At 40.5% G+C, this 11,469-nt stretch overlaps 1 protein-coding gene across 1 annotated transcript; it reads right to left on the reverse strand.

The window, feature by feature from the left end:
• Window positions 1–805: 805 nt before the first annotated feature.
• On the reverse strand, window positions 806–11,220 carry psmd5 (proteasome 26S subunit, non-ATPase 5). Its single transcript, XM_064941973.1, has 10 exons — window positions 11,021–11,220; window positions 9,772–9,916; window positions 6,105–6,218; window positions 5,890–6,018; window positions 5,433–5,542; window positions 5,157–5,299; window positions 3,160–3,351; window positions 2,921–3,030; window positions 1,646–1,786; window positions 806–1,300 (listed from the first exon to the last, which is right to left on the reverse strand). The coding sequence occupies exons 1-10, from the start codon at window positions 11,191–11,193 to the stop codon at window positions 1,043–1,045; spliced, it is 1,515 nt and encodes a 504-aa protein (XP_064798045.1). The 5' UTR covers window positions 11,194–11,220; the 3' UTR covers window positions 806–1,042.
• Between the last annotated feature and the right edge of the window lie 249 nt (window positions 11,221–11,469).

Raw genomic sequence — 11,469 nt, forward strand, 5'->3', positions numbered from 1 at the left:
TGACTAAACTACTTGGAGTAACACTGGACTGTAAACTTATGGTCAAAACATGTTGAATCAATAGTAGCTAAGATAGGGAGAAGTCTGGTCTGTCCATGGCAGCAGCTAATGGGGATCTCCAAGAAAAACAAATACACACCACAGGCTGATTTTGAAAATTCTTCCGCGTTAGGATGCTCAGGTGTATCCTCCGCTGGAGGCGGCAATCGAGGAGAGGAAATGCCTCCGTTCACCTATTAATTCACACATACATATGGTGACCACATCGGTTTCTGGGATACAGAAGTTGAGAAAAGGCCTGTAGGTACACTGAGTATACAAAACATTAGGAACACCTGCTCTTTCAACGACAGACTGACCAGGTGAAAGCAATGAACCCTTATTGTTAAATGCACTTTAAATCAGTGTAGATGAAAGAGTACACAGGCGGTTAAAGGATTTAAGTCTGGAGCCAGAGACATGGATTGTGTTTTTGTGCCATTCAGAGAGTAAATGGGCAAGGAAAAATATGTGCCTTTGAATGGTGTATGGTAGTAGGTGTCAGGCACACCAGTTTGAGTGTCAAGAACTGCAATGCTGCTGGGTTTTTCACACTCAAAGGTTTCTCGTGCGTATCAACCAAAGGAGATCCAGCCAACTTGACGACTGTGGGAAGCACTGGAGTCAACATCCCTGTGGAACACTTGACACTTTGTGGAATCCATGCCAACGAATTGAGTTTGGTCTGAGTACAAAAGGTGTTCCTAATGTTTTGGAAAGTCTGTCTTATGCAAGTGTGTGATATAAAAATCATAAAACTATTGGATTGACATTTTCAATATGCTTCCTCTTTAATAAGGGCAAATATTCCACTTAGAAAAAGTAACAGTAAATGCATCTCAGGCGATCTAATAAAATAACAAGAATTGAGTCTCGTTGGTCCTGGTCTGGTAGCAGTCTCAAGTTAAACCTACTATCCATACAGCTGACTACTTTTGAGTAGGGCCTAAGGTAGTGTACTATATTGGGAATAGCGTGTAATTTGAAATTTTCCCCATTTCTCTCAGTCCGCTCCCTCTGTGGTCACCGTTGCCACAGCGGTCACATAGTACGCTCCCTCTCGGAGGTAGGACCGCAGGCGTAAGTAGTGCTGGCTACCCAAGATGTCCGCTGCTGTGGAAGAGCTCACCAGCGCACCCACAAGCTCAAACTTAGCATCCTTCGCTTCCTTGGTCGGACCAGTCGAACGGTCAACAATGAACTCCATGAACCCTGGCGTGCCAATCATTAACCTTTGACCCCATGGCTGGGGAGCGATGGCCTGCAACACAACAAAGACACCATAGACAAAATTCTCTAGTTTTAGCCAGTGAGGCAATAATTGATGATCAAACAATTCCTATGTTTTCATGAAATCACCTCCGACTCAATGACACTTGGTCTTTTACAACAGTGGGCCAAAATCACAAAGGGTTCATAAAAAGGTACCACTGATATAATCAAAAACAGATGGAAGCAACCATTTTATGAGTTTGAATTCTTACATCAGATTCTATACAAAAAAAATATGTAGTATGGTGCTGAAACATATCCGTAGATACTTTGTTCCGTTTTTAAGAAAAAAAAATTCAGTAATGTGTACACTAATTCCTGACCAACCACTCACAGTGAATATGCGTAGAGCACAACAGTGGAGCTCAGGGAAGGGCTGGGTGCTGATGTTCCGGATCATCTCCATAGGCTGGTTAGACAGCAGATGGAACCAGGACTCTGTTAGAACCAGCAGGTCCTCTGTCTGCTGTTCAGCCTGGTACGCACACAGACACAGCATTCTTTACACAAGGTCCATTATGTCGTTTTATGTATGACCTGACTCATTTCAGAAACAAATGCAACTTGTAGATCTGTCATTCTCATTGAAAACAAGTTAGAAACACTAATGTTCAAAAGTTTGGGGTCACGTAGAATTTTTTTAAAAAGAAAAGCACATTCTGTCCATTAAAATATCATCAAATTGATCAGAAATACAGTGTAGACATGGTTAATGTTGTAAATGACTATTGTAGTTGGGAACAGCTAATTTAATAGAATATCTACATAGGCATACAGAGGGTCATTATCAGCAACCATCACTCCTGTGTTCCAATGCACGTTGTGTTAGCTAATCCAAGTTTATAATTTTAAGTCATTGATCATTAGAAAACCCTTTTGCAATTGTTAGCACAGCTGAAAACGTGTGCTCATTAAAGAAGCAATAAAACTGGCCTTCTTTAGACTAGTTGAGTATCTGGAGCATCAGCATTTGTGGGTTCTATTACAGGCTCAAAATGGCCAGAAACAAAGACCTTTCTTCTGAAACTCATCCGTCTATTCTTGTTATGAGAAATGAAGGCTATCCCATGCAAGAAACTGAAGAGCTTCTACAATGCTGTGTACTACTCCCTTCACAGAACAGCGCAAACTGGCTCCAACCAGAATAGGAAGAGGAGTGGGAGGCCCCGGTGCACAACTGAGCAAGAGGACAAGTACATTAGAGTGTCTAGTGTCTAAAACGACACCTCACATGTCCTCAACTGGCAGCTTCATTAAATAGTACCGGCAAAACACTAGTCTCAATGTCAGCAGTGAAGAGGTGACTCCGGGATGCTGGCCTTCTAGACCGAGTTCCTCTGTCCAGTGTGTGTTCTTTTGCTTATCTGGCAAGTCTGAGATATGGCTTTTTCTTTGCAACTCTGCCTAGAAGGCCAGCATCCCGGAGTCGCCTCTTGTTTTGCAGGTACTATTGATTTGTTTAATATTTTATGGTTATTACATAGTTTTGATGTCTTCACTAGTATTCTACAATGTAGAAAATTGTAAAAAAATAAAATAATTAACGTGTCCCCCATTTTTTTTTCTGGTAACACACACACACCACTGAGATACAGAGACACAGACAGACCTGCAGAGTGATTAGGAGTGAGATGGCCTCCAGACAGCGCACTCGCAGCTCGGTGGCTCCACCGCTGGCCAGCTGGCTCATTCTCTTCAGCACAGCATTGAACTTCTCACCTGAACACACGCACAAACCAAAACAGAAAGTGAGTAATTGTTATCTACTGCAGTTACTAAATTGTTTATGTAATAAGGAATTAATGCAGTGACACAAAACACAAACAAACCAACATACAAAATAAAAACCTGTTTTCTGCAGGACTTGTTTCCCCTCCACAGTGGAGCCCAGGACCCCCAGTGTGTCCAGAGCCACTCCAGTCATAACAGGGTCTGGGTCGATGGCCATCTCAAACACCTTGTTCTGGAAAGCTGGGTAGGTCTCACACACGTGCTGGGGACTGTCCATGATGGTCAGGTTCCCAAAGAACTTCACCAGCCCTGTGTGGGAGACATCATGGTCCCATCTGGCTCAGTTGATAGAGCGTGGTGATTGCAACACCAGGGTTGTGGGTTTGATTCCCATTGGGGCCCAGTATGAACATGTACAGTGCCTTGTGAAAGTATTTGGCCCCCTTGAACTTTGCGACCTTTTGCCACATTTCAGGCTTCAAACAAAGATATAAAACTATTTTTTTGTGAAGAATCAACAACAAGTGGGACACAATCATGAAGTGGAACGACATTTACTGGATATTTCAAACTTTAACAAATCAAAAACTGAAAAATTGGGCGTGCAAAATTATTCAGCCCCCTTTACTTTCAGTGCAGCAAACTCTCTCCAGAAGTTCAGTGAGGATCTCTGAATGATCCAATGTTGACCTAAATGACTAATGATGATAAATACAATCCACCTGTGTGTAATCAAGTCTCCATTTAAATGCACCTGCACTGTGATAGTCTCAGAGGTCTGTTAAAAGCGCAGAGAGCATCATGAAGAACAAGGAACACACCAGGCAGGTCCGAGATACTGTTGTGAAGAAGTTTAAAGCCGGATTTGGATACAAAAAGATTTCCCAAGCTTTAAACATCCCAAGGAGCACTGTGCAAGCGATAATATTGAAATGGAAGGAGTATCAGACCACTGCAAATCTACCAAGACCTGGCCGTCCCTCTAAACTTTCAGCTCATACAAGGAGAAGACTGATCAGAGATGCAGCCAAGAGGCCCATGATCACTCTGGATGAACTGCAGAGATCTACAGCTGAGGTGGGAGACTGTCCATAGGACAACAATCAGTCGTATATTGCACAAATCTGGCCTTTATGGAAGAGTGGCAAGAAGAAAGCCATTTCTTAAAGATATCCATAAAAAGTGTTGTTTAAACTTTGCCACAAGCCACCTGGGAGACACCAAACATGTGGAAGAAGGTGCTCTGGTCAGATGAAACCAAAATTGAACTTTTTGGCAACAATGCAAAACGTTATGTTTGGCGTAAAAGCAACACAGCACATCACCCTGAACACACCATACCCACTGTCAAACATGGTGGTGGCAGCATCATGGTTTGGGCCTGCTTTTCTTCAGCAGGGACAGGGAAGATGGTTAAAATTGATGGGAAGATGGATGGAGCCAAATACAGGACCATTCTGGAAGAAAACCTGATGGAGTCTGCAAAAGACCTGAGACTGGGACGGAGATTTGTCTTCCAACAAGACAATGATCCAAAACATAAAGCAAAATCTACAATGGAATGGTTCAAAAATAAACATATCCAGGTGTTAGAATGGCCAAGTCAAAGTCCAGACCTGAATCCAATCGAGAATCTGTGGAAAGAACTGAAAACTGCTGTTCACAAATGCTCTCCATCCAACCTCACTGAGCTCGAGCTGTTTTGCAAGGAGGAATGGGAAAAAAATTCAGTCTCTCGATGTGCAAAACTGATAGAGACATACCCCAAGCGACTTACAGCTGTAATCGCAGCAAAAGTTGGCGCTACAAAGTATTAACTTAAGGGGGCTGAATAATTTTGTACGCCCAATTTCAGTTTTTGATTTGTTAAAAAAAGTTTGAAATATCCAATAAATGTCGTTCCACTTCATGATTGTGTCCCACTTGTTGATTCTTCACAAAAATGTACAGTTTTATATCTTTATGTTTGAAGCCTGAAATGTGGCAAAAGGTCGCAAAGTTCAAGGGGGCCGAATACTTTCACAAGGCACTGTATACTGTACACTATACTCTGGATAAGAGCATCCGCTAAATTACTAAAATGCAAATGTGAGATGAACTCATAACTTCCTCACCTGGCAGGTAGAAACTAGAGAAGGGGTCTGATTTTGCTCCAGTGATCATGTTGGATATCTTATCCATGATGCCTTGCTGTGCCAGGTACTGGCGCCCATGCTGACTGTTGGAAAGTGTGGTCACCATCTCAATGGCTGTAGCCCTGAAACAGAGGTCACTACATATCATAAAAGGGAAATGGGAGGGGGAGTTGGTGTGTTTGTCTGTGTGGCCAGTGACAGAGAGTAGGAGCAAGAGATTGTCTGTCTGTTTGGTGTGGGTTATCCATGTTTTACCTGACCAGTACATCATCTCCTGTCAGCTCTCCCAGTAGCTGGGAAATAAAGCTGCTGTTGGCACAGTAACCCAGGGAGACAGGAGAGACCGACGATATGTCCACTATCAGCTGCAACAGGAGAGACAAGTCAATATTGAACAAAAGAATTGACATTCCCATTCAAGGCATAGGTACCAGCAGCCATATTTGGTGTGCTATTTGTACCATATTTATACTAAGAAAAACACTTCTTTCCATTACTGTGCTTTTTGGAATTTGTACTTCGTAAAAATATTGTTACTGGAGTAGTTACTGCAATATTCAGATGTATGAGCAACTTCATGATAAGGTTACAATATGTTTAACTGATGCTTATCACTATGCAATTCTATTTTCAAACACTCATATGGGTAAGAATATTTCCAAGAGATTAGACATATTAGGAAACAGACAAACATGTGTGGCAATGGGCGTACCTCATATACTCTGTATCTGACAATATCACTTGTAGCCATCACATCCTTGAGGTCTTTCAGCAAGTCGCTCCTGAATAGAGCATCTAACCCAGCTTTGGAGTGGCTAAGTTTGGCAAGAGCTCGTATTGCCTGTGAAATTGATTAACTGGTCTTGAGCAACAAGTGGTTTTGAAATGTAACATGTGGTTACAAAAATGTATCATCTTTATGCCAACCTCTTTGGCCACTGTCATCTTCTCTCCTTTGATGCAGTGGATCACTTCCCGAAGTATGTCTTGGTTGTTCTGAATTTCTGTTACTGCCTCATGGTTCAATACCATTCTACCAATCTGCAGAAAATGAAAATGTTATTGATTATGGCTGCCTGATCTTTGTATTAAGTTATGACAGCGAGAGTGAACAGCTCTCGGCTCAGACAGACCAGGGGTGTATTCATTAATAGCAGAAAATAGCAAAACATTTTGAAACAAATTCAGGTAGGTCCCTCCCAATGTTTCTCTCTCTAAAAAAAAAAAAGTGTTGGCATTGAGCACATTTCAGGTCTGCTGAGTGCAAACTTGAACATTGTGAAAATTCTGTGGAACTTCCAGTGTGCGATTACTGTGAACACTAGAGGTCGACCGATTATGATTTTTCAACGGCGATACAGATTATTGGAGGACCAAAAAAAGCAGACACCGATTAATCGAATGATATGTAATAATGACAATTACAACAATACTGAATGAACAATGAACACTTATTTTAACTTAATATAATACATCAATAAAGTCAATTTAGTCTCAAATAATGAAACATGTTCAATTTGGTTTAAATAATGCAAAAACAAAGTGTTGGAGAAGAAAGTAAAAGTGCAATATATGCCATGTAAAAAAACTAACATTTAAGTTGCTCAGAACATGAGAACATATGAAAGCTGGTGGTTCCTTTCAACATGAGTCTTCAATATTCCAAGGTAAGAGGTTTTAGGTTGTAGTAGTTATTATAGGAATTATAGGACTATTTCCCTCTATACCATTTGTATTTCATTAACCTTTGAGTATTGGATGATCTTATAGGCACTTTAGTATTGCCAGTGTAACAGTATAGCTTCCGCTAGATGATATCAACCATGTGTAGTTAACCTCTGAGCACGGAACCCGGTAGCGGGCTGAAATTCCACAACATACGGTGATCGCAACATAAATAGTCATATTAAAGATTCATGAAAATACACGTCTCACATGTATCGAAAGGCTAGAATCTTGTTAATCCAACTGCGTTGTCAGATTTAAAAAAGGATTTACTGCGAAAGAATACGATGCGATTATTTGAGCATAGAGCCCCATAAAAAATAAAAATAAAAATTCACCCAGCACAGGTGTAACAAAATCACATACATCTTCGTCTGTTTGCAATCCCAATGCTCATTGTTACACAATGAATGATCTTTTGTTTGATAAAATCCATTTTTTATAGCCTAACACGAAACATTTTGTGAACCGCTTGTGTCGTGAATTCCGTCTCATTCCATTTTCGACGACACATTCCAGGTAAATAACCCACACAAAACGTGACATTTCCAGTCATGTTTGGTTTCATTGCAATCAACTGGTTTGTTTATAACACAATCAAACCTGATGGGCCATTTCGTGGGACGTATTGACTGAAGGAAAACGATTTGAAGACAACAAGTAATGACATCACTGTGCACCAATGATATGACCACTGTTTCGTTGATTGACTGTATTTTAACCCAATGACCACTGATCGTCTTGAAATCTAGCTGGGTAGATAGCCAATGAGCTGAAGTAAACGGCAATATGCAATGGTTGTGTGTTGGAAGACCAACTCATGTCGTAAACTCCGGCGTAAGGAGTCATTCGCTATTGAAGTTTTATTCCGGAAGGAGCTACGCATTTTACGCACAGCGTTGTTTTGGTAAACGCTCAGATTCAGCTGTTTATACATCAATCAGTATGGCGACTAAGTCAGGGAAAGCTAAATCTAAGTCTAGATATATAGATGTACACACAAAAGTGAGACCGAGATTGTTGTAGGAAGATTCATTTAGCGATTCCCAAGTGGAGGAATATTTTTTTGAGCGGAGAGGACACCGTTGTAGCCACTGTGTATAATCTGTAATGGTGCCTGCAGAAGAGGAACAATGTCACCGTTTTGGACTGGTAAGTTCTTCTCATGCTAATGCCCTTGTTTGAAATTAATCACATAAAATATTATTTGTGATTTTTTTTAATTTTAGAAGCAATATATAAAAATGTAATGTGATGAAATTTATGTAATGAAAAGTGATGAAATGTGTCTGCCGCCCCACCCCAACCCACATGAAATAGCCTATTTGAGGCTGTTGAGGGGAGGGCAGGCCCACAACAATGGCCAAAGTGAAATGGAGACGGTAGATACAGCTGGTCTGTCATAATATAGAGACAGTAAATCTAGCTGAAAATCTAGCTGAAATGTCATAATATAAAAAAGACTGTTGCCCTCTTATATTTTTCACTGAAATTGTCCCCATCATCCTATCTGAATGTTTGTTTAATCTGCCCCTGAACAAGGCAGTTAACCCATCATTCCTAGGCCGCCATTGAAAATAAGAATGTGTTCTAAACTGACTTGCCTAGTTAAAAGGTATTTAAACATTTTTATTATAATAATAATTAAAGACAATATATATTTTTTTTAAAGGCAAATCGGCACCCAAAAATACCATCAAAACTTGAAATCGGCCCCAATTAATCGGCCATTCAGATTAATCGGTCAACCTCTAGTCTGTGCCTACATTTATGTTACTTCACAGTCCCGACTGTTCTGAGGTGTATTTTTTTTCTTTAAAAAAAAAAATCTGATTCTACTGCTGCATCAGTTATCTGATGTGGAATAGAGTTCCATGTAGTCATGGCTCTGTAGTACTGTGCGCCTCCCAGTCTGATCTTGACTTGGGGATTGTGAAGAGATCTTTGGTGGAATGTCTTGTGGGGTATGCATAGTGCTAGTAGTTTGAACTGGGTTGGCACTACTGCTGGCAATTTTCTGGGGTTTTGTGGTGGGACACTGAGCGGCTCGATCATAACAAATCAACTCTGTTACCCATAATTTGTTTAACAATTTCATTTTTTGGGTGAAGCTTGCATTCAATTGCCACTCCTTGTTGCAAAAAACAAGCTTACATTCCCCCTGGGGGAAATTTATGGCTGACTTAGGTCAACCCTGTTACTATATTTGGCACTAAGACACTTATAGGCATTGTTTTTTATTTAACCTCTGTGGGAAAGTTTTTTTATTATTACCAAATTACACTTCTCAAAGGGCACACCAAAGGTGGAACGACCTTTATATGGAAGTTGTAGTTTATTATTTTGACCCAGGGCAGCAGAGACAAGCCTATTTAATAACAAAACGGAACTCAGCTTTTAAGCTGCACTGTTTGAGTCAACCGTTTCCTACGGTGCGCCATCAAATATCTGCTATCTGAGCAGCTAACCGATCGCTGCAGCTGTACATAGTCCATCGGTAAATAGCCCACCCAATTTACCTACTTCATCCCCATACTGTTTTATTTATTTACTTTTCTGCTCTTTTGCACACCAGTATCTCTACCTGCACATGACCATCTGTTCATTTATCACTCCAGTGTTAATCTGTAAAATTGTAATTATTTGCCTACCTCCTCATGCCTTTTGCACACAATGTATATAGACTTTTTTCTACTGTGTTTTTGACTTGTTTATTGTTTACTCCATGTGTAACTCTGTGTTGTCTGTTCACACTGCTATGCTTTATCTTGGCCAGGTCGCAGTTGTAAATGAGAACTTGTTCTCAACTAGCCTACCTGGTTAAATAAAGGTGAAATAAAAAAATTAATACATGACAGCTGTAACATACTTGTGTCAATGCCAGTATTTTGACTGTGTCATCAGGATGTTTCAGTCCAGCCTGAAGTTCCACTCTGCAGTTTTGGGCCAGGTGGACAGGGCTGAGGGCGAGCAGGATTCGACCAAGGATGTCCACGCATAGCTCAATTTTCTCTCTGTGAAATTAATGAGACTTCGTCATTGAAAATCTTTCATGCACGACTCATACTCACATCTCACCTGTCAGCTACATGAACGCACTTTGCATTAAAGCTAGAATCGTTAATTGAAACAAAGCCTGTGTTTTGGTAAAAAGCTGAGGGAAGGGCTTGGAGAAATGTAACCACTCACATTCAGAGAGCTATGGATGCAAGAACTTACCATCCATGACATCAAAATTATAGTTTTAACCTGGGCCACATTCAGTTGCAAAATGTTCTTACGGTTCCAGATAGAAATGCAGAGAATAGAGCCGACGTGATTCATTATTCTACATGTCGGAGACTGGGGCATATTTGTTCTACATAGCATATTTCTACCTAAACGTTCCAAAATGCTGCATCCTCCTGAATGCACACTATATTTGGAGGCTACACAGTGTTTGTTTACTTTTACAAACATTGGAGTAAAACAAGCTTGTATTTTCTAGGATCTGATGGGGTAACTACGACAATTTAACTAAGCTCATGAAGCATTTAAAAGATATTGTAATGAAACAGGCAGGGAGCAAGTCTCGAACCCTCGACCTTCTAGCCCGAAGTCCAGCGTGCTATCGACTGTGCTGCAAAAGCATGCTCAAGCTGCAGTCGATATCCGCGCTTATAAACCCAGTGTCGTTACAATATATTCTTCAAGAATGAACGGACGGATGGATATATATAAGATTCATATATAAGTCATAAAATGGATGGAGCAACTAGGATTGCAGCTTTAAACCATTGACAACACAGCTAGCTACCTAAGAAATGGCCAGTAACGTTAGCTTATCTAGCTACTTACATTGCATTAATAAAGGCGCTGTGTATCTTTGCAAGGCGCTAGCTAAGAAAAGGCCAGCTAGTCAAGAGTAACGTTAGCATTCATACCCAAGTCAGCGACCGTAGTTTAGGTATGTAGCTATACTTATCTAGCTAAGTTAAATTGCATGAACGTGCTGTCTATTTTGCAAGGAAGCTGTCCAAGCTAACGTTCGCTAACTAACAGTTTGAGTTTGTTGCCATGCTAAATAGCTAGCTAATGTTAGTATTAAGGCTTGACTCAGCAGTGCAGCGGTTACAGACCTGTCATTTGTGTTCAAAAGAGAGAAAATCACTTCAAGTCGGAGTCCACTCACTGTATCCCTAAGGGCGCTTACAGGTATTGATAAAACGGCCGTTTTTAAAGTTTGCAGCTCTTCAATAGGCTCTTCAAGGCTTGCTATTTCAACGAACAAACTCTCAATTGAGGCTGCCATTTTGCTCTTGCAACCTTCTTCCTCTTTGGTATAATGGCGTTCGCAACAATTATGTGTGCATTCCGCCACCTACTGTACAGGTGAATAATACAAATAACCAAATAGAAAAAAAATGCAGTAAAAATAATACATATATACAGTTTATAAAAATAAATCATACAAACTATCAATAACGAAGTTTACATTTTACTATATTAGCCCGCTTTTCTGTTCTAATCAGGTCCCTAAACACCTTCAGAAAGATCCTATGAGGTCTGATTTTCTGATGACATTAGT

The sequence above is a fragment of the Oncorhynchus masou genome, chromosome 28 (assembly GCF_036934945.1).
Source record: "Oncorhynchus masou masou isolate Uvic2021 chromosome 28, UVic_Omas_1.1, whole genome shotgun sequence".
Classification (NCBI taxonomy): domain Eukaryota; kingdom Metazoa; phylum Chordata; class Actinopteri; order Salmoniformes; family Salmonidae; genus Oncorhynchus; species Oncorhynchus masou.